We start from the raw sequence: 23,570 nt of genomic DNA on the forward strand, positions 1-23,570 counted from the left end.
TGACACTACCTCTGATACTACCTCTGACACTACCTCTGACTCTACCTCTGACTCTACCTCTGACACTACCTCTGACTCTACCTCTGACACTACCTCTGACTCTACCTCTGATTCTACCTCTGATACTACCTCTGACACTACCTCTGACTCTACCTCTGACACTGACTCTACCTCTGACACTCTGACTCTACCTCTGACACTGACTCTACCTCTGACACTACCTCTGATACTACCTCTGACACTACCTCTGACTCTACCTCTGACACTGACTCTACCTCTGACACTACCTCTGACTCTGACACTGACTCTACCTCTGACACTACCTCTGACACTGACTCTACCTCTGACACTACCTCTGACTCTACCTCTGACTCTACCTCTGACACTACCTCTGACACTCTGACTCTACCTCTGACTCTACCTCTGACACTACCTCTGACTCTACCTCTGACTCTAACTCTGACACTACCTCTGACTCTACCTCTGACACTACCTCTGATACTACCTCTGACACTACCTCTGACACTCTGACTCTACCTCTGACACTCTGACTCTACCTCTGACACTGACTCTGACTCTACCTCTGACACTACCTCTGACACTGACTCTACCTCTGACACTACCTCTGACTCTACCTCTGACACTGACTCTACCTCTGACTCTACCTCTGACTCTGACACTGACTCTACCTCTGACACTACCTCTGACACTGACTCTACCTCTGACACTACCTCTGACTCTACCTCTGACACTGACTCTACCTCTGATACTACCTCTGACTCTACCTCTGACACTACCTCTGACACTACCTCCGACACTGACTCTACCTCTGATACTGCCTCTGACTCTACCTCTGATACTACCTCTGACACTACCTGACACTACCTCTGACACTACCTCTGACACTACCTCTGACACTACCTCTGATACTACCTCTGACACTACCTCTGACACTACCTCCGACACTGACTCTACCTCTGACTCTACCTCTGACACAGCTATTATAATTATTATTATGATCAGTTTCTGTATCAAACTTTATTGATAAAACAGAAATAAACAGAAAGTCTGAAGTGTGTGTTGTTGAACCTGCACATCAATAAATAATTCACCATCAATGAAACAACACATCAGTTTAAAAAACAGTAAAAATGTTTTATTGACACAGTCGACCTTCGTTCATCAATTCAATATGAATAAAACCTTCACAGAACGTCGGTACAACCTCCACTAATACCTACATAAGGCAGCTATGAATCATGGGATTCATCTGGCGGTTTAACCCAGGTGCATCATGGGAAACTAAACCTTTATTATTCACACACAGTTTCAGAGCTGCAGAAAGAAAAACGATAAAGACGTCGATATTTTCAGTTTTTATGTATATTTGATGATTAAAGTTTAAATTCTGTCCACAGAGATCAAAGCTGCAGCTTACTGGTTCTTACTGGTTCTGGTTCTGGTGCTCAGCAGCTGGATCTGTAGAACTGGAACACTGTGAGCTTTAACTTTAATCATAAATTAAAAACAAAAGAAGCAGCGGTGCTGAAATGTTCTCACAGACCGAGTCGTCACTTCATTGATTTGATTAATGTTTCCTTCTTGTCATGTGACCTCACAGAGGCTCTGCCCCTTGACACAACCACAGTGGGCGGGGTCTCAGTGACATCAGAGGAGGTCAATGAAAAATAAATAACAATGTAATATAAATAAAGACGAGTGAGAGCAGCTGATTGGTCAGTTCTCCTGAACCTGCTGCAGGTTCCTTCAAACACAGAACAACAAAAACATTCTTCATCGTAGAACCTCAGACAATCAATCTGAACTGGAGAAGCAGAACAACTTCAGTGAATCTAGAAGAGCTGATAAAAAAAACAGTGGAACTGTCTGCAGAACTCTAAAGAACTCTTGAGAACTTCACAATGATTCACATTAAATCTAGAACTCCACTGAACTGGAACTTAGATCTGGATACAGAACATCTTGAACATGTTCTCGAGTCACATGTACTGACAGGAACCACCACTGAAGCTGTCTGTGGAGTCTTTGCTCTGAAACCTCTGGAGAACTGTAGAACTGAAGCTGGTAGAACGTGTGGAACATCCTGAATAAACCAGAACGGTTCAGAGTGAATCACATCATTTTAAAAGTCTGGACTGAACTTTCTGGAGAATGTTCAGGTGAGTCCAGAAGAGCTGCTCTGAACAACAGAACTCAAGAACAACATCAGTGAGATGTGGAACAGCTGATAGAACCCGTCTGTCCGTCTGTCTGAGGACTCGTTCTCAGACAGGAAGTGGCTGTGTGAACGGGGTCACAGGTTGGATTCCTCAGCAGAACATCTGGATCACAGTCTCTGCACACCGTCTGCCGCTGGCCCCGCCTTCAGACAACAGATGCTTCCTGCGTGCTGATTGGCCGGCCGTCTGAGGAACAGGAAGTGGACTTTTGGAAGTGGAACAGGTTGATGAGGTGCTGGAAGCGAAGGCTCACCTGGAGGAAACAAAGAATAAATGTTATTGACTGAGCATCACCACCTGCACACTGAGGCTCCACCCCTCTCACCTGTTGGGCGGTCTTGTTCCCCAGCTGGGCGGAGATGTGTCGGAACGTTTTCCGATTGGCTCCTCTCTGCTGACAGGCCGTCAGGATGGCGCGGTCCGCCTCACTGAAACAGGAAGTGGTCAGAGGTCAGTCTGAAGCTGCCGGCGGCAAATGCTAATTAGCATCATTGTGTTCAAATCACACTTTATTCAGACTGTAAACGTTCACAGACAGATGTGTCAGGTGATCAGATCAATACGATCAATATCAGAACCAACAGCTGAACACAGTTAATGTTGATCATTCACTGCAGAGATCCATTTTAACGGATCAAATATTGATTATTGATAACTATGTGATACACAGACACCTGCTGTCATTTTACACCATTAACACTTTACAATAAATCGATCAATAATCCTGACGCAGTGTGTCTCGTGTGTTTTGGTTCTGACCGGGTCCAGACGACCACTTTCTCTCCGCTCGATGTCACCGAGATGTTTTTGGCGCAGACGGCTCGTCCTGACTCCTCCCCCTCCTTTCTGCCACTTCCTGCCTTGCTCTCGTCTCTCTTCCTGTTCCCGTCAGGAGGATTCTGGGACACGTAGTCCGCCACAGTGGTGTCAGAGTTGGTTGCTAAGGGCGACGGCTGGGTGTGAAGCTGCTGGAAAAACTCCCAGAATTCCTCCTGCAGGGCCGGGTGGCGTTTGAGGAGAGATGAGATCTGAAATAAATAATTAATAATTAATGAGCTAATGACACATCAGTCTGTTATTTAAAAAAACAAACATTTATAATGAGCGGCAGATAGACTTTATTTACACTTGATATATTTTAGGCTCGTCCACAAAATTCAAAGCTTCATTAAAACTGCACAAATTAAATTAACTAATTAAATATGAATAATTAATAATTACTCTGATTACATCATGTTGTGATTTAATAAACATTCATTAAAAGACAATCAGTAATGAATGAGGGGTCAAAGGTCATCGTCTACCTTGTCCTTGAGCTCAGGAGGGGGGGCGGAGCTTCCCTGCAGCACTGACACCACCTGCTGGTAGAGTGCGGAGCCTTTTCCCAGACTCCTCCCAAGTCGCCGTAGAAACCGCCGGCTGCGTTCAAACAGCTGCTGCTCCTCCAGCTGACAGGAAAACCACAGAAGAAGAGTTAAAGCAGGTGTAGTCTGTACCTGAGCGATGTCATTGTGATGTCACCCACCAGTCCACAGTGGCGGGCCTGTCGCCGGGTCAGGAAGGCGGCGAAGTCTCTGAGCAGCTGAGGCCACGGCTGCAGCAGGTCGCTCAGTCTGTCGTACAGAAGCTCCGCCCCCGAGGACTGATCCAGCACCTGCAGCAGCTGCTCAGAGAGGCCCGAACACACCTGAACTGTGTCACACACCTGCACACACAGGAAGCACACACACAAGCACACACACACACACACACACACCCACACACACACACACACACACACACATCAGCTCTGTGACCAATCAGGACACAGCAGCTCACCTGATCAGACCTGCAGAGTCGTCAATGTTTAGTTACACCAAGAAACAGAAAGAAACAGGCTCCAGGTGTTCTATGTGTTCTAGATGTTCTATGTGCTCTAGATGTTCTGTGTTCCAGGTGTTCTATGTGCTCTAGATGTTCTATGTGTTCCATGTGTTCTGTGTTCCAGGTGTTCCATGTACTCTAGAGGTTCTGTGTTCTAGCTGTTCTATGTTTTCTAGATGTTCTATGTGCTCTAGATGTTCTATGTGTTCCAGGTGTTCTATGTGCTCTAGATGTTCTATGTGTTCCAGGTGTTCTATGTGCTCTAGAGGTTCTGTGTGCTCTAGATGTTCTGTGTTCTAGATGTTCTATGTTTTCTAGATGTTCTATGTGCTCTAGATGTTCTGTGTTCCAGGTGTTCTATGTGCTCTAGATGTTCTATGTGTTCCATGTGTTCTGTGTTCCAGGTGTTCTATGTACTCTAGAGGTTCTGTGTTCTAGCTGTTCTATGTTTTCTAGATGTTCTATGTGTTCCAGGTGTTCTATGTGCTCTAGATGTTCTATGTGTTCCAGGTGTTCTATGTGCTCTAGATGTTCTATGTGTTCCAGGTGTTCTATGTGTTCCAGGTGTTCTATGTGCTCTAGATGTTCTATGTGTTCCAGGTGTTCTATGTGCTCTAGAGGTTTTGTGTGCTCTAGATTTTCTGTGTTCTAGATGTTCTATGTTTTCTAGATGTTCTATGTGCTCTAGATGTTCTGTGTTCCAGATGTTCTATGTGTTCTAGATGTTCTATGTGCTCTAGATGTTCTATGTGTTCCAGGTGTTCTATGCGCTCTAGAGGTTCTGTGTTCTAGCTGTTCTATGTTTTCTAGATGTTCTATGTGCTCTAGATGTTCTGTGTTCCAGATGTTCTATGTGTTCTAGAGGTTTTATGTGCTCTAGCTGTTCTATGTTTTCTAGATGTTCTATGTGCTCTAGATGTTTTATGTGTTCCAGATGTTCTATGTGCTCTAGATGTTTTATGTGTTCCAGATGTTCTATGTGTTGTAGATGTTCTATGTGCTCTAGATGTTCGATGTTCTATGTGTTCCAGGTGTTCTATGTGCTCTAGATGCTATGTGTGTCCTAGAGGTGTTATGTGCTCTCGATGTTCTATGTGTTCTAGCTGTTCTATATGTTCCAGGTGTTCTATGTGTTCCAGGTGCTTTATGTGCTCTAGAGGTTCTATGTGCTCTAGATGTTCTATGTGCTCTAGATGTTCTATGTGTTCCAGGTGTTCTATGTGTTGTAGATGTTCTGTGTTCTAGCTATTCTATGTTTTCTAGATGTTCTATGTGCTCTAGATGTTCTGTGTTCCAGATGTTCTATGTGTTCTAGAGGTTCTATGTGCTCTAGATGTTTTATGTGTTCCAGATGTTCTATGTGTTGTAGATCTTCTGTGTTCCAGGTGTTGTAGATGTTCTATGTGCTCTAGATGTTCTATGTTCTAGATGTTCTATGTGTTCCAGATGTTCTTTGTGTTCTAGATGTTCTATGTGCTCTATGTGTTCCAGGTGCTCTAGAGTTTCTATGTGCTCTAGAGGGTCTATGTGTTCTACGTGTTCTAGATGTTCTGTGTTCTACGTGTTCTAGATGTTCAGTGTTCTACGCTTTCTAGATGTTGTGTTCTAGATGTTCTGTGTTTTCTAGATGTTCTACGTGTTCTATATGTTCTACGTGTTCTAGATGTTCTGTGTTCTAGATGTTCTATGTGTTCCAGGTGTTCTATGTGTTCCAGAGGTTCTATGTGTTCTATGTGCTCTAGATGTTCTATCTGGTCCAGATGTTCTATGTGCTCTGGATGTTCTACGTCTTCCAGATGTTCTATGTGGTCCAGATGTTCTATGTGCTTTAGATGTTCTATGTGGTCCAGATGTTCTATGTGCTCTAGATGTTCTATGTGGTCCAGATGTTCTATGTGGTCTAGATGTTCTACGTCTTCCAGATGTTCTATGTGGTCCAGATGTTCTATGTACTCTAGATGTTCTATGTGGTCCAGATGTTCTATGTGGTCCAGATGTTCTATGTGCTCTAGATGTTCTATGTGGTCCAGATGTTCTATGTGCTCTAGATGTTCTACGTCTTCCAGATGTTCTACGTCTTCCAGATGTTCTATGTGGTCCAGATGTTCTATGTGCTCTAGATGCTCTATATGTTCTATGTGGTCCAGATGTTCTATGTGCTCTATATGTTCTACGTCTTCCAGATGTTCTACGTCTTCCAGATGTTCTATGTGGTCCAGATGTTCTATGTGCTCTAGGTGTTCTCTGTGTTTTGTGGGTTCTTCAGATGTTACTCTGTGTGTTGAGACGTCTCACTCTGAGCAGATAATCCTGAGCAAACATCTCCTCATCAGACTGTTGCTGATCCTCCTCCTCTTCGGTGGCCTGTGGTGATGAAGGCTCCTCCTGAACAAACAAACAAACAAACAAACAGTGTGATGACTCCGACATGTTGTCGTTATTATAAAGTATTTGTTCTGAAACATTCAGACTGTTTCTGTGTCAGACCTGCAGCTGAACAACTGACTCATCATCATCATCATCATCTGCTCTGGATGTTATCACTTCCTGGTCACTCTCTGACTCCGCCTTTTGTGGGTCAGCTGGGTCGTTGTCGTGGGCAACACTTCCTGTTGAGCTGGGTGAAGATTCAGACAGAGCCAGGCGGACCTCGCTCTCCTCCTCCTCCTCCTCCCCTTCCTCCTCCTCTTCCTCTTCCTCCTCCTCGCTCATACTGATGGCATCATGGCTCTCCTGCACCTCCACCTGAGAGGGGGCGGGGCTTTCATGAGGAGGAGGAGTAACAGCCTCTTTATCACTCCTCCTCCTCAGGCTGGTGAGGGTCTGATAGTGGCGTCTGATTTGTTCTCTGGTTGTCATGGAGACAGAGGAGGTGGTGATGATGTCAGAGGGAGAGTCTGTCCGGGACAGGAGGAGGCGGCGGAGGACGACCCGAGGAGGACTGAGAGCTCGAGGGCAGGAGGAGAAGTCAGGGAGGGGGGAGGGGTCAGGGGGAGGAGGAAGGTGGGGCTGCTGCAGCAGGTGGAAGCCGATGCGTCTGAAGTCGATGTTCAGGGGGAGGCGGGGAGGGTACCTAGTCCCAGGGGGGAAGCTGTAGGTGTCAGAGGCGGAGCGGAGGAAGGTCAGGTGACTCTGACGGGCTCCACCTGACCTGCAGGGGGGCGGGGCCTCTGGGATGGAGCCTGACGGGCTGTTGTAGTGTTTGATGGTCGGGTAGATGACAGGAAGACTCCTCTGTGGGAGGAAACACAGAGTCCAGGTGAACCTGAGACATTAACACATGATCATGTCTCAGGTGTGTCTCATCACCTACCACCAGCCACAAAGGCATCACATGCTCCTCTCTCTCCACCGGGGGGCGCCGCTCTGCTGGGTCGACATGACGACACGCCACCAACATCGGCCACAGTACCCGCTGATACCTGTAGGCCTGCAGAGGACACAGAGGACACAGAGTCAGAGGACATCGAGCCAACACAGAGGACACAGAGGACACAGAGTCAGAGGACATCGAGCCAACACAGAGGACACAGAGGACACAGAGGACACAGAGTCAGAGGACATCGAGCCAACACAGATACACGTAGACCTACAGAGTCACACACACTCACACACACACGCACACAAGTTACCTTGACGATGTTGTCGGGGTAACCGGGTCTGCAGCACTGCAGGATTCTTCGTCGGACCTGGACCAGAGTCTTCCTCAGCAGGAACTGAGACACCAACTTAGTCGGGTCACATGAGCCCTCCATGTTCCTGAGACCGAGGACCAGGAGGCTGGACACACACACACACATACACACATCAAGAAAAACACACACACAAACACACACATCCAGAAACACAGGCACAATATATCTGCACTCTTGTCACACACAATAAACTGTATGTGTGTGTGTGTGTGTGTGTGTGTGTGTGTGTGCGCGCGTGCGTACCAGTCCTCAGCAGCAGTGAAGGCAGCCGTCCTGCGGGGGCAGTACAGAGCCGGGTCGAGGCTGGCACAGGGCAGCAGCTCCGGGTAGAGGAAGACTGGACGGGTGGCAAAGAGCCAGGCCAGTTCAGCTGGCATGACGGGGTAACAACGCACTGAACACACACACAGACACACACACTTATATAAGTCTATGTTTGATTATTTCATATTATTTTTTAATGAGCTGGGACATCACACATCCCAGCTATCAGAGCTGGGATGTGTGACAGTCTTTAAATGCATCATCAGGTCTCAGCTGCAGTAAATGTGACACAATAACAGAGAAGTTCAGTGAAGACGTGTGATTGGCTGATTGTCCTCAGGTGTACTCACTGTGTCCTCTGGCGTCAGGTGGGTGGAGCTGTGGTTGATAGCTGATGGGAGTCTGTCGCAACTCCTCCAGCAGCTGCAGCGCCCCCTGCAGGTTGGAGGCTCTGAAGGTGCTGTAGATGCCAGGACGAGCTGAGGACATGAGGAGCTCTCCTCTCTGAGCCAACACGTCCAACTCAAACTGACAGAGACAGCCGGGAGTCAACATCCAACATTAAAGACATTTACACTGCTGTGTGTGTTTCCTCAGAAGCTTCTTAGACAGAAGTCATGTGAGTCATGAGGATAACAGAGAGTGACGGACAGTTTGACTGTGAGGTCACTGACACGTTGTGAACACACTCATGTTGGCCTGATGCTGACGGCTTCATTCTTCTACAGACACAATCAACATTTACGTCAGAATGAGACGATAAAGTTTCAATCAAATATCAAAGATAAAATTGTGAGGAAAATATTTGTAGTACTCAGGATCTGTAAAGTCCTGACGGCCATGTTGAAACAGGAAGATATCAAAATAAAAGATCAAGCTACGTCAGGACATTAAGTGTGTGTGTGTGTGTGTGTGTGTGTGCGCGCGCATATATTACCAGGAACTGTCTGGTGGTCTCAGCCTCACTGTGAAGTTTGGCCACAGGTGAACTCAGCAGGTGAATCTGAGTCAACAGCTGGACGTGCTGACAGACAGACAGACAGGCGGACAGACAGGTAGGTAAAGACAGACATTAACATTCATTTTTATTTTCAGTGTTTTAAGATCAAAATTTTAAGTTTTGTTCGCGAGCATTAAAGGAATAGTTCACTCTAAAACAAAATTCAGTCATTATGGACTCCCCCTCCTGCTGATGAGAAGTCCGGTGTAGTTTCTTATTCCTCAAAGTGCAGCTGCAGACCCGCGGGGTTCCCTCCGGCAACGATAATCCAACTAACGAGCATAAATGGTGTCCCAGAAGAAAAGGTCCATAAAACTACACAATAACTTTGTAATATTCCTCCATACTGCTCGTCCGCTGCAATCCAAGTGTCCTGAAGTGGCGACATCCAGAGTTTACTCCAAACGACGTCATTTAGTACATTTTTACAGCCTAAACAGTCGCTATGCTGTTTACACGGAGGCACGCTCCACGTTCACGCGAGTCTCCCTCACAGCGTTTGCACTACGGAAGCTGCACCGGACAAGATGAACGAGACTCGCGAAAGATACACACCGGTATTTACTTCCTGCTGTGAGCGACCAAGCGACACACAGACACAAGAGGGATCTGCTGCACTAGTGATTTGAAGCTTTGACACACACAGCAGGATGTAAATAAGTGTTTGTGTAGTTTTATGGACCTTTTCTTCTCGGACACCATTTACGCTCGTTATATGGATTATCGTTGCCGAAGGGAACCCCCGAGGGTCTCCAACTGCACTTTGAAACTAGACCGGACTTCTCATCAGCATGTGGGTGAGTCGATAATGACTGAATTTTGTTTTAGAGTGAACTATTCCTTTAACTCTGTTTCCACAGCAAGACGTGAGGGTGAGACCAGTAACTAAAACAAACATCACAACCCCATCAGGCTCTCATGTAATGGAAACATCGTTCACTGCTCCAGTAAACAGGACAAACCTCAGCAACAGGACATAAACTGGTCCTCTCGGCTCTACTGAGCCATATGAAAAAAAGAGCTTCTCACTGTTCTCAGGTCAAATATTTATATGCGATTAAAAATGCGATTAATTTCGATTAATTAACTACAAAGCCTCTAATTAATTAGATTAATTTTTTTAATCGAGTCCCGGCCCTAATATATATATATATCCTGTATATATAGTATGTATATGTACCTGCTGTATATACAGTGTGTATATGTAACTGCTGTATGTATATATCCTGTATATACAGTGTGTGTGTGTAACTGCTGTATGTATATATCCTGTATATACAGTGTGTGTGTGTAACTGCTGTATGTATATACCCTGTATATACAGTGTGTGTGTGTAACTGCTGTATGTATATATCCTGTATATACAGTGTGTGTGTGTAACTGCTGTATGTATATATCCTGTATATACAGTGTGTGTGTGTAACTGCTGTATGTATATATCCTGTATATACAGTGTGTGTGTGTAACTGCTGTATGTATATATCCTGTATATACAGTGTGTGTGTGTGTATATGTACCTACTGTGTGTGTGTATATATGTATATATGTATATATATATATATATATATATATATATCCTGTATATACAGTGTGTGTGTGTATATGTACCTGCTGTGTGTGTGTGTGTATATATTTATATATATATATATATATATATATATATATATATATCCTGTATATACAGTGTATATATGTACCTGCTGTATATATATATATATCCTGTATATACAGTGTATATATGTACCTGCTGTATATACAATGTGTATATGTACCTGCTGCATATATATATCCTGTATATACAGTGTGTATTTGACCTGCTGTATATACAGTGTGTTTATGTACCTGCTGTATATATATATCCTGTATATACAGTGTGCATTTGTACCTGCTGTATATACAGTGTGTATATGTACCTGCTGTATATATATATCCTGTATATACAGTGTGTATATGTACCTGCTGTAGCTGCTGCCTCAGTCGACTCCTCTGTCGTCCGTCCAGTTTCAGTGTGTGCGGCTCTGGACTTTGTGTGTTGCACAGTGTGTGTGTGTGTCGTTTCCTCCTCATATACTCCAGCTGCTGCTTCACCGTACGCAGCTCTGTGATTGGTCCATCCTCCACCTCGTCATCGGTCGGTCCTCTGTGATGAGAGCAGAGCGTCAGCAGGACAGTGTGTGTGTGTGTGTGTGTGTGTGTGTGTGTGTGTGTGTGTGTGTGTGTGTGCGCGCTGTCAGGTGTCATGTACGTGTCATGCTGCTCCTCAGGTGTGTGTGTCTGAACAGTGTGATGCTCCTCCTGAGGCTCCTCCTCCTCCTCGTGACCTTCATCCTCCACTTCCTGTCCCGCCAGGTCTTCTTTCAGCTGAAACACACCCACACACACCCACACACACACACACACACAACTACAGCTGAGAATATCTCTCTGTGTGAGAAGGTCACTACGTGAACAACATGAGGCAAGGAGAGCTGTGATTGGTCAGTACTGCTGGAGGTGGAGACATGTTTTCTGTTGGTCAGAATGAAAACTGAAGAGTGTGATGAAGATGAGTGAACACACTCACTGTTTCAAACAGCTCCTCCATCAGCTCGTTCACCTCCTTCTCTGCAGGACACACACACACACACAACACCACCATCAACATAAACAACAACAACATAAATAACAACAACATCATCATCATCAACAACAACATCATCATAAACATCATCAACATAAACAACAACATCAACATAAATAACAACATCGACATAAACAACATAATCAACATAAACAACAACATAAATAACAACATAAACAACAACATAAATAACAACATCAACATAAACAACAACAACAGCATCAAAATAAACAACAACATTAACGTAAACAACATAAACAACAGACATCAACAACATAAACAACAATAACATGAATAATAACAACATAATAGGGCCGGGACTCGATTAAAAAAAATAATCTTATTAATTAGAGGCTTTGTAATTAATTAATCGAAATTAATCGCATTTTTAATCGCATTTTTAATCGCATATAAATATTTGACCTGAGAACAGTGAGAAGCACTTTTTTTCATATGGGTTTTAGTATACCATTGAATAATGACTGAATACAGAAGCTTAAGCAACAAAACATTGTTTATTTTTTTTTCAAGGTGGTACTTAACCAAGACCAACAGACTAGGGATGCAAATTATCGATTAATTCATTAATCGTTAGTTGATGGACCTTATCGATCGATTAACGATTACCTGATAAGATGCGATTTTCCCGAGAACCTAAATTTAAGGGGAAAATTTAAGCTGAACACTCCTTATACAGGACTCTACACTAGTTTGTTAGTTTATTTTTAGAGCACAGCACAATGAAAAATGTTTAAGTAACACGTTATTTGGTAAATGGTCTTTCCTGCCACTACACTATGATGATTACTGTATTTAACTACTTAAATCACAGTAGCATAAACTGGTTTGTTGAACTCAGTCTGATGTAAGTAAGGGATAATGTAATGTAACTATACATTATCCCGCTTATTACACGGCCTTACGAGTGAAATAAATAATAAATAATCACCCACAATGATTCAGCAGCGACAAGGATTTTTCGCGTTAATTTTTGTGTAATTAATTAATCTTAATTAACGCGTTAAAGTCTCAGCCCTACAACATGAACAACAGCATATATAAACAACAACAACATCAACATAAACAATGTCATTGACATCAACAACATAAACAACAACATACACAACGTAAACAAAATCAACAACATCATCAATGAAAGTGTGTGTGTGTGTGTGTGTGTGCGCGTGTGTACTGTACTGACTGGTGATGCGGACAGCCTTGTCGTCACGGTAATCCTCCTGGTCAGGTTCGTCGATGTCAGCCAGGAAGTTGTATTCAGGGTCATCTTCATCATCACACTCCTCTGGTAGAGAGACACAGAGAGACAGACAGAGAGAGAGAGAGGGAGAGAGAGAGAGAGTGGGAGAGGGGGGGGGGTGTGTCAGCAGCTGTCCAGGTGAATCATTCTGAATAACAGAAAACCAGATTTCCTTGTGGACTCCATCTTGAGTAAAAGTCAAAATGGCTTCCTTCCAAAACACCGCACCACCGACCATGTACAGACCCTTCACACTTTAATCAACAAACATGTTCACCAAACAAAACATGGTCAGATATTCACTTGTTTCATTGACTTCAAGAAAGCTTTCGACTCTGTTTGGCATGAAGGGCTCTGTTACAGGCTGCTACACTGTGGTACAGGGGGCAACATGCACCATCTGGTTAAATCAGTGTATCTGGAAAATATGTGTGCTGTTAAAACTGAAGACAAACAGACTGAAGTCTTCACCAGAGAAGAGGTGAACGCCAGGGCTGCAGTTTAACTCCACTCTGTTCAACGTGTATATACATGAAGGTGCTGCTGAGTTGGATCAGTGTGCTGCTCCTGGCCTCTCCCTCCTCGATACAGAGCTGAAGTCTGTTGTCCTACTGTCTCCTACTGAACAAGGACCACAGCAGCAGCTGGACACAGTAGAAAAGTCCTGTCAGAACTGGGCCCTGGCAGTAAACATGAAGAGAACTAATGTCATGATCTTTCAAAAACGCCCCAGATGTCAGGAGAACAAACACCAGTTTACCATAAATAATCATGTCATTGAACGCAGCATGAGTTACACCTGCCTTGGTATAACATGACAGCATCAGGGAGCTTCAACATGGCAGTGATGCACTGAAGGAAACAGCTGAAGAGCCCGACATGCAACTAAGAGAACATTTATCATTTACAAACTCCAGTCAGAATCTGGCTTCAGATCTCTGATGGTGTCATCCAGCCCACTGCGCTGTACGGTGGTGAAGTCTGGGTCCACTCAGTCATCAGAACTGAACCCGCTGGGACAAACATCCAACAGAGTCTTTACATGCAGAAGTCTGCAGACACATTTTACACAGAAACACACCAACAAATGCATGTAGAGCAGAATGAGGCAGAGACCCGCTGATAATTAACATCCAACAGAGAACGCTCCACTTGTTAACCAGCTGAAGTCCAGCCAGAGACGCCTCCACTCCAAAGCCCTCCAGACTCTGAGCTGAGCCCAGAGAAGAGTCCCCTCTGTCAGCTGGTCCTGAGGCTGACTGCCCCTCTCAGACAGTCTGACAGCCTCACAACAACACTGCTCTCCCAACACAACCAGAGTCAACACATTATAACACAATGTAGAGAAACCTGCAACACTGGAGAGAAGAAACTAAAAGCCAAAGTGGATCAGAACCTTATCTCGCCCTAAAAACATGATGAGTCAGCAGAACACCTCTACTGTCAGAGATAGGAAGCAGAGACAGATGCTCACCAAGTACAGGCTCAGTGACCACAAACTGACAATCCAAACAGGAAGACACAAACAATCATGGCAACCAAAAGACAACACAACATGTGGTCGCTGCTCGACAGGTGAGGCTGAGACAGAGACGCACTTTCTCCTACAATGTAAAACATTCAACGACAACAGGAACATTTATTTTAACAAGTTCAACTCTGTAATCTCAGAGTCCAAAGAGCTGAACGACCTCTCAACATTAAAATACTGCTGGGAGAAGGAGACAGGGCATACCTGCTGCACACACACACACACACACACACACACACACACACACACACACACACTGTTTATACTGTATATATAATTAATGTAAATCAATCTTGGTGTTGTGATTGTGTTGTTATTTGTTGTGTTCTGTCCGAATGTTTGGATGAGTTGTGTTTTGATGATTTGGCAACATTGTTGTAAAACTTTCATGCCAATAAAGCTCCTTTGAATTGAATTGAGGGAGAGTCATACTGTGTGACAGAGATATATACACACACACGCGCGCACACACACACACACACACCTTCGTTATCCATGTCTGAGGTCATCAGGCCTCTCAGCCAATCAGTCCATTCTCTGTCCTCGTGGGCGGAGCTGGAGTCATACATGTCAGGTGTGATGTCAGGAGCTCGGAGCTCCGCCTCCAGCCTGCCCAGCGGAACATCACGTAGAGGACGCTTGGACCGAGTCCGGTACGCCATCAGACCGACCTCATCCTCCGACTCAGAAAGAGGCTGCATGACACAATCAATAATCAATAATCAATACAGTGTATCTACCTGACAGACATTTTCTAATCAATAAACTGGTTCTAAAGCCATACCAACTGGTCTTATACATCTCCCAACTGGTTCTAAAGATCAACTAACTGCTCCTAAAGATCTACCAACTGGTCTTAAACATCTCCCAACTGGTTCTAAAGATCTACCAACTGGTTCTAAAGATCTACCATCTGGTCCTAAAGATCTACCAACTGGTCTTAAACATCTCCCAACTGGTTCTAAAGATCAACTAACTGGTCCTAAAGATCTGCCAACTGGTCCTAAAGATCTACCAACTGGTTCTAAAGGATAGCATGTTTGTTTTGGTGTGTTTCACCTGGTAGGGCTCCATACACACAGCCAGCTCCTCCTCCACAGCATGAAGCTTCTCTAGGAAGGTGCTGTCTGTAAATGCTTTAGGGGGCGGGGCTTTGGGAGGAGGGGGAGGGCCCATTGAACCGGGCCCTGCCCTCAGGCGTCTGGAGCGGCTCCGAGAAGTCTGAACAGAAGACACAAACCATAAGTGACTGCAGACTGGCATCAGTGCTGCCTGAAAACCTCTCCTGCACCTCACAGGTGTTTGACCATATGTCATCGCACAGAGTTACCTGCCAGGGGCTGCAGCTGTCATCCTCCACCCTGTTCAGTCGACTGCCTCTGGGAGACGAGGCTGTGCTCTCCATGTCACTCTCCTGGAACGTCTACACACACACACACACACACACACACATCAATAATCAATACATATATGCAGAGACATCAATCAGCCAATTGGAGCCTCACGTCTTCAGCTGTCTCGTCCTCGTCTTCTTCATCAGGATGGTACTCTTCATCAGAGGAGTCTTCCTCAGCCAGAGGGATGTCCACAAACTGAGGAGCCTAAAAGTTATTCAAATATTTACAAAAATGTTCTTTTTAAACGGCTCTAAAAGGCTTAAATGTTTGTTATTGACAGGTGTCTGGACTTTAACCTTGACCTTGTTGACATCACTGGTTTTCTTGATGGGAGAAATGTTCCAGGCTGGAATCACCTGACAGGAAACAGTCAGTGGACACGTGAGGACAGGTGGAACAACGACAAACAGAAAACTTATGCAGATAAATATTAAGAGTGTCACGATTTCGGTTTTAAATCGAAATCGATCGAAATTAATTCACAATCTTGAACTTCGAATTAAAAAATAGAATCGTTGATGCTGCCACGCCCCCACGTCACGTCCGGTCGGCTTGCCAAGGGGAAAAAAAACACACGTGTTGAAGTGCTGCGAGTCAACCTCCTCTAACTTAGCTACTAGCTGAGCCAGCAGCTGTTAGCTACAGCCAGTCAAACGACAGCATGGTGTTACACCATCCCTGCTCGGCTCCCGGACCGTGGTCGGGAAGCACAGGGGAGATGATTTCCTCCAGGGCCGAAGTTTCTGTTTACCTTCGGGATGAACCCCCTTTCACGTGTTAAGCTGGTCGGGAAATAATACCAGGGAGCTTTGCTGTATCTGAGGAGCCGTCGCCTTTATTCAGCCAGACTGCAGCCTGTGTTGTTCACTTTATTGCTGCCGTCGCTGCTGCTGCTACTCCTTTCGCCTCTCCTTCCTCTCCCATTCATTCACTGTCCACACGCTCCCTCACTCTCGCTCGCCCACTCACACCTTACGCACCTTGTATATGTCCAACTGTTCAGAAATAGTTTGTTAAGACACTTAACTGTTCAGAGACGACTGTGGACATGGCTGTTTTATTTTTTGTTTGTTTTGTTGTGAACTTGAATCATCTTCTGTGAAGAAGACTGCAGTTACAAAAGAGAAACTAGATGGCAGGTTATTTTGTTTAAGTTTCCAGTTGACTGAAGATATAAGTTATTGTTACATTATGTTGTTAATAAATGTTTTAAATTTGACATTTGGTACATTGCGAACAAAGGTCAGATATTATATTGCATAAAAGTCTAGTCTAAAAATGGCAGCAACCTGTGCTTTAAAAAAAATAAATGTAAAAGTCGAGAATCGAATCGAACCGTGACCTTAGAATCGAAAATTGAATCGAATCGAGGATTTGGAGAATCGTGACACCCCTAATAAATATAGAATGTTAATATACAGACAAACAGACAGGTCTCACCACTCCCCTCTCCACGACCTCTTTAAACTTGGATCGAGTCATTTTGGGTTCCTGAAGAACAGAAAACAACAGCATAACGTCAGAGTTCTGCAGGTTCAGTAACATATTTAATGAGGTCCTGCAGGTCTGATTTGACGACAGACTCACAAATGGAGGGACGGCCTCTGTCTCGTTGATGGCTGCCTTCATCATGGCCACTACGTGTTCGTTGGTGATCACTTCCTGTAAGTCAAGGGTGAACAACAATCTGTAATCATTGTCATCACTGACATTATCATCATCATCATCACTGACATCATCATCATCATTACCGACATCAACATCATCATCACTGACATCATCATCATCACTGACATCGTTATCACTGACATCATCATCATCGACATCATCACTGACATCATCATCATCATCACTGACATCGTCATCACCGACATCATCATCATCACTGACATCAACATCAACATCATCATCATCATCATCATCACTGACAACAAAACCATCGTCATCACTGACATCATCATCACCGACATCATCATCATCACTGGCATCATCATCATCACTGACAACATCACCATCTTGATCACTGACATCAACATCACCATCTTCATCACTGACATCATCACCATCATCATCACTGACATCATCACTGACATCATCATCATCACTCACATCATCATCATCATCATCACTGACATCATCATCATCACTGACATCATCATCATCATCATCACTCACATCATCATCATCATCATCACTGACATCATCATCATCATCATCACCATCATCATCACTGACATCATCACTGACATCATCATCATCATCATCACTCACATCATCATCATCATCATCACTGACATCATCATCATCACTGACATCAACATCAACATCACCATCATCACTGACAACAAAACCATCGTCATCACTGACATCATCATCACCGACATCATCATCATCACTGGCATCATCATCATCACTGACGTCAACATCATCATCACTGACAACATCATCATCTTCATCACTGACATCATCATCATCATCACCATCACTGACATCATCACCATCATCATCACTCACATCATCATCACCATCTTGATCACTGACATTATCATCACTGACATCGACTTCTTCATCATCATCATCACCACCATCATCATAGACATCACCATCTTCATCACTGACATCATCATCACCATCATCATCATGATCAATAACACTCTGATTAAATGACCTGATTGACTGAACTCACATGGATGATGTTCCTGACGTTCACTGTGGTCAGGTTGTGCTGTTTGGACTTGGTCTCCAGTGATTGGTCCAGCTGTCTGTCAATCTCCACCCCTGCCTCCTCCTCATCGCTGTCTGAGGCTCTGCCCTCCTCCTCTGTCAGCTTCCTGTTCCTCTTCCTCACTGCTCTCCTCCTCGCTGCCTTCACCTCCACCTGACTGTCCTCTGTCAGACACACAGACATGTGAGAGACAGACAGACATGTGAGAGACAAACGGACAGACAGACAAGTGAGAGGACAGACAGACAGATTAAATTATCCAGTTTGTGTCAGTTGAGTGTTGAAGAGTATCTAGCTAACATACAGATGTTAGTGTGTGTGTGTGTGTGTTACCCATGGTGATGATGAGGCTGGAGTCGGTGGTGTCTTCCTCCACCAGCAGGTAACCCTCCTCCTCCTCCTCCTCCTCCTCCTCCTGCTGCTGCTCAGCTCCGCCCCCTGCAGGAGCAGCTGGAGGCGGCAGCAGCACTGCATCATGGGAGAAGAGCTGAGCGGAGCGTGGAGGTCTGTGGGTGGTGGCGTCGATGGTTACAGCAGGTGCAGACGGGCTGAGTTTGAGGCGTTTGCGGACCGGGTTCATTCTTGAGAAACATGACCTCTGACCTCTGAAACAGTGACATCATCATAAACAGCTGGTCAGAGATCACAGCAGCTAATCATCATGTCATTAATGAACCAATAATCTATCAGCAGCAGCTTCTTATTCTTCTACACTTTTATTACATGGCGCACAGTACTGAACCAGGCTGCAGAGACAAATATACATATATTATATATGTATGTATGTATGTGTGTATGTATCTATGTATCTATATGATGAGGTCATAGTTTCACTCCATCTTTAACTCCAACAGTAAACTGTTTGTTTGTAATCTTGAAACTGTTCAAAGTTTAATAATTGATTTTTATCATAAATAATAAAAACAATCAGTTTGTAAAGTGAACAGTCACAATAATAAAGTCATAACAATACAGCTGCAGACAGTAACGTTACCGCCACATGGTAATGTAAAGTAACTAACGTTACATTCTGCTTCAGTAATATTTCACATTTACATTTAAAGTCTGACTGAACGGAAACAACGCGGGACGTCTCTGTTTATGTTAGCTTGTTAGCTCGCAGTTAGCTTCTGTTAGCCCCTGGCCGTCAGTGACCGAGTATTCAGCCGATAAACGGACCTCCTGGTCGGTATCAGGCTGCTGTCTGCTCTCCTACAGCTAGCATGCTAACAATCGAGCTAACCGCTAACGTTAGCCTGGCAGCAGCCGGAGTGCAGACAGAACCGGAGTCCCAGTGAGTCAGTCCGGGCTCTGACTGTCGGTATCGGCCCGGTACCGGGCGCCTTGATTGGGTTTAACAGTAAAACGCAGCACACTCTCACTTACCCGCCACAACCATCAGATGCAGCTGTGAAAACTACATTTCCGGCTGTACGTCACTGTGTCGTTGGCTCCACGGTTCTTCTTCTGTGTTTCCGGCGGACAGGCGTGCGGCACGCTGCTGCCCCTCACAGGTCGGTATGACATTACAGTGCGGAGAGATATGTCAACAGACGTGACGCTCCTGCGGATGATCTCACTGTGACATAAACGTTACCGTTTCATTGACTCCGCCCCTCAGGTCACCTGCTAACTGCTGCCAACTATTCTCTGTAGCTACTCTTATCTTGTTAGCTCAGTTAGCCGTGCAGCTAGCAGCCAGGGGGGAGTGTTTGTGGTGCCACAGGAGCATCGGATCACTGGGAGAAAGTTTTTTCAGACCTGTGCTAGCTGGTTAGCATGCTAACTTCAGTAGACAGTGCTCACATTGACCCTAATTTAGGAACGTTTTATTCTGAAAATCTTAACAGTAATACTGTATACTTTGTGTAACAAATACTTTGTGTATTTACAAAAAGCTTTTTGATTAAAATCCATTTTGGAATCTCAGCTGCTCAACTTCACCTTGTGCAACACACACACACACACACACTATTAAAATCATTTATTAAAATATTAAATAAAACTTGTGATGTTCTGGTCCACCTGACAGGTGTGTCAGAGTGATGTCAGCAGGGGCGTGTCCTGCTGTTGGCAGGACTCCGAGCCTTCAGAGCAGCTACAGGTCTCTTCAGCTCCTTCATCACCTGCAGACCCAGAGCTCTAACAGGCTGCAGGCAGACCCCCAGGGACCTGCTGGGACCAGGAGGAGGAGGGTCCACCAGGTCCTGATCCTCCTGAAGGTCACTGTCCATCACAGTCACCTTCACTGGTTTGTTCTGGTGAAACAGGGACTCCCGGCGGCGGGTGCAGGGGCTGGCAGCCAGCACAGCTCTGAAGCCGTAGGGCGTGGTCACCTTCCCCACGTGTGGCAACGACATGGCCGCCCGCGTCGTCAGGTCCGTGTCTGCATCCGCAGGCTCTGCTGCAGTGGCGGCACGTTGGGGACGTCTGATACGGGGTGATGGCAGGCGGAGCAGGAAGCGGCGGGAGGCTGCGGGGGTGGGCGAGGCTACAGGGGTGCTCCATCCAGGACTGTCGTCATCGTGGTCAGACAGAAGTCTGATCCGGTCCGGGGAGCTCTGCTGAGGCCGTGGAGACAGGAAGAGCAGCGGACTGTGAGATGGGATGAAGAAGTCCGGGATCCGCGCCGGAGTCAGAACCAGAGACCGCAGAGGTGATTGAACGGCGGACATGATGACAGAGGCTACAGGTGAGCGGGGCGGGGTTAGAGACAGAGGCTACAGGTGAGCGGGGCGGGGTTAGAGACATGACAGATTCAGGGGAGACTCCTTCACATTAAAGTGTGTTTACAGAGAAAGCTGCATGTCATCTGATAAATGTGGCCCAGGTGCATTGTGGGTAATGTAGAGTGCAGCTTTTGAAAAAACATGTGGCATACAAAAGGTGATCTCTCTGGTTGATTCGTTTTCAAACTGTTCACCAGTGTTACAGGAGTGTGATGATAGACCACAACCTGCAGCCTACAATACCCACAATGCAGCTGGGCCACATTTATCAGCTTCCTCTGGAGACACAAGAGACTTCAGAAAATCTGTAAACACACTTGAAGTAAAGTAACCAGACATGATGAAAAGTCTCGGACAGTTGGAGAACGTTTGTTCTGTTGCATGTTAAATAAACAAACAAATAAATAAATAAATAATCACATCACAGAACTGAACATGTCACACTTCCTATTCTGAAGTGTTTCCCTTTAAAGAAATCAAATCTTCCGTCTGCTGAAAGGTTTTAAGTTCGGATTCTGTTGCTGTTGCTCAACACTCAGTTAGAAAAACAGATGTTTGCCCTGAAGACATAAAAGAAACATCAACCAATGTAAAATGAATTAAAGAGCACGTCATCGTCCTGTTGTCATTCTGCGGAGTTCATTAAAAACAGAATCAACACACTGAGACTGAAAACATCAGTGAAGTCTTACCTGAGTGAGTCTCACCTGGTCCGCAGCAGGTGTGACTCTGCTCTCCTGGTTTATATGAGCAGCAGCAGGTGGATCCAATCAGAGTCATTAGAGTCCAGTTCAGGGTCCAGACCAGGACCTGCCTCCACCTGCCTGCTGTGGTCAAACATCATCAGGGACGTCTTTTTGTTTCTGCTTCATTTTAAATGTTAGAATTCACTCGACACAATAAATACACTGTTTATATATAAATACACTGTTTATATATAAATACGCTGTTTATATATTAATACAGCTTATATATAAATACACTGTTTATATATTAATACACTGTTTATATATAAATACGCTGTTTATATATAAATACACTGTTTATATAAATATGTTTATATTAATAGTGTGTTGCTAAATTAATAATTAGTGAATTAATGAAGAAAACAGGAAGTTAAACAGGAAGTAATCAGATATTTGAGCTGTTTAACAAAATAAAACCAGTTACAGCCTCTCAGCTGACGTTCACGTGAGTCTTTACAGTCTGTTGACTTCAGTTTTTCCAACGGGAAAATTCACATGAATGGTGGACGAAAGTTAACGTGTTGATGTTTGAAAGTTTTACTGAAGTCTCGTCTTCATCGCTCTGATACCGAGAACAGCTGTCAGTGTGTTGTTTCAACACTCAGAGATCAAATGCAAACTTCTTCATTTCGGCGTCCATGTTGCTCCACATTCAGGCACGACAACACGTGAACACACCGGAGTCAGAAGAACGACTTCCGCAATCAGGAAGTGGGACCATCCGAGGAGCACATGAATGCATCATTAAAACTGAATGTTCATCTTAAAGAAGCGATTTAAAGATAAATATATTCAGTTTTTGCACTCAGAACATCTCATTAACTTACAGAACGTTAGGAGGTGGCAGAAGAAATGAAACGATGTCACGTGACTCTGGAGAAGATTTATCTGATTGTTTAAAGAGCTTCTTGAAATGTGTATGAACTTTAATGTGACGAGCGGAGGAGCCAGGTCGAGTTATTAAAGACAAGATTTACTGAAGTCTGTTCCTGATGAACTGATGATCAACATGCTTTCATTCATTTCTGTTGATCAACTCAAAAACTGCAGAGACCAACCGATTCCCACCAAACTCCATTTGGATTTTGTTGTGTTTTCACTTTGACACACTGAGAAATGTTGGTTTTAACACTGTTTGTTAAATGTTGAACAACACCTTAAAAAAACTTCAGAGAACTCATAAAAAATCAATCAATATATCAGTGTTGATGAATTAATGGCAGATCTGAGGTCAGCTCTGTATTTGATAGTTAATGATGAACCATCAGCTCTGTGCTAACGACTGTGGAGCAAACAGAAGATATTCAATTCAATTCAATTCAATTCAATTCAAAATACTTTATTTGTCCCCAGGGAGCAATTTAAGTTGATTTGTCTTCACTGTAATAAGTGTTTCTTTAATATAACGAGCAGAGGAGCCGGGACGAGTTATTAAAGACTGAAAACAAGAAGATTGATCTCAAATCTGTTTCTGTAGAAGAAGAATCAACGATCAGAGCTGC

The 23,570-nt window shown here is 44.5% G+C and overlaps 2 protein-coding genes across 6 annotated transcripts; both read right to left on the reverse strand.

Moving 5' to 3' along the window:
- Positions 1–1,130: 1,130 nt before the first annotated feature.
- On the reverse strand, positions 1,131–20,498 carry gon4la (gon-4 like a). Of its 4 annotated transcripts, none has more exons than XM_084379935.1 (26): positions 19,980–20,498; positions 18,927–19,198; positions 18,555–18,757; positions 17,456–17,530; positions 17,309–17,359; positions 16,171–16,224; positions 15,977–16,072; positions 15,802–15,894; positions 15,531–15,692; positions 14,956–15,166; positions 12,884–12,985; positions 11,623–11,666; positions 11,308–11,441; positions 11,019–11,202; positions 9,000–9,086; positions 8,413–8,590; positions 8,042–8,192; positions 7,736–7,883; positions 7,417–7,533; positions 6,591–7,337; positions 6,399–6,488; positions 3,766–3,945; positions 3,545–3,688; positions 3,000–3,268; positions 2,566–2,668; positions 1,131–2,493 (listed from the first exon to the last, which is right to left on the reverse strand). In XM_084379935.1, the coding sequence occupies exons 2-26, from the start codon at positions 19,171–19,173 to the stop codon at positions 2,386–2,388; spliced, it is 3,978 nt and encodes a 1,325-aa protein (XP_084236061.1). In that variant the 5' UTR covers positions 19,174–19,198; positions 19,980–20,498; the 3' UTR covers positions 1,131–2,385. The 4 variants fall into 4 exon arrangements, with proteins under 4 accessions (XP_084236061.1, XP_084236062.1, XP_084236059.1 ...); XM_084379936.1 differs by having other exon boundaries at positions 11,308–11,423; positions 11,626–11,666; positions 16,165–16,224; XM_084379933.1 differs by having other exon boundaries at positions 16,165–16,224.
- A 64-nt stretch (positions 20,499–20,562) lies between these two features.
- LOC311273089 (C2 calcium-dependent domain-containing protein 4C-like) lies at positions 20,563–22,152 on the reverse strand. Of its 2 annotated transcripts, none has more exons than XM_084379968.1 (2): positions 22,015–22,152; positions 20,563–21,279 (listed from the first exon to the last, which is right to left on the reverse strand). In XM_084379968.1, exons 1-2 carry the CDS (start codon positions 22,100–22,102, stop codon positions 20,642–20,644), a joined length of 726 nt encoding a protein of 241 aa, XP_084236094.1. In that variant the 5' UTR covers positions 22,103–22,152; the 3' UTR covers positions 20,563–20,641. The 2 variants fall into 2 exon arrangements, with proteins under 2 accessions (XP_084236094.1, XP_084236095.1); XM_084379969.1 differs by having other exon boundaries at positions 20,563–21,313; positions 22,015–22,103.
- Between the last annotated feature and the right edge of the window lie 1,418 nt (positions 22,153–23,570).

This window comes from Pagrus pagrus (assembly GCF_965226575.1).
Source record: "Pagrus pagrus genome assembly, chromosome: 17".
Classification (NCBI taxonomy): domain Eukaryota; kingdom Metazoa; phylum Chordata; class Actinopteri; order Spariformes; family Sparidae; genus Pagrus; species Pagrus pagrus.

Excerpts from the sequence above, each read along its gene's own strand:
- LOC311273089 (XM_084379968.1), bottom strand. The coding sequence starts at position 22,102 with ATGACTCTGATTGGATCCACCTGCTGCTGCTCATATAAACCAGGAGAG. Across the intron at positions 21,280-22,014 it reads ACCAGGTGAGACTCACTCAG|CCTCTGTCATCATGTCCGCC; the intron begins GTAAGACTTCAC and ends GCTCACCTGTAG.
- gon4la (XM_084379933.1), bottom strand. The coding sequence starts at position 19,173 with ATGAACCCGGTCCGCAAACGCCTCAAACTCAGCCCGTCTGCACCTGCT. Across the intron at positions 17,531-18,554 it reads ACGTCAGGAACATCATCCAT|GAAGTGATCACCAACGAACA; the intron begins GTGAGTTCAGTC and ends CTTGACTTACAG. Across the intron at positions 12,986-14,955 it reads CTCAGACATGGATAACGAAG|AGGAGTGTGATGATGAAGAT; the intron begins GTGTGTGTGTGT and ends TCTCTCTACCAG.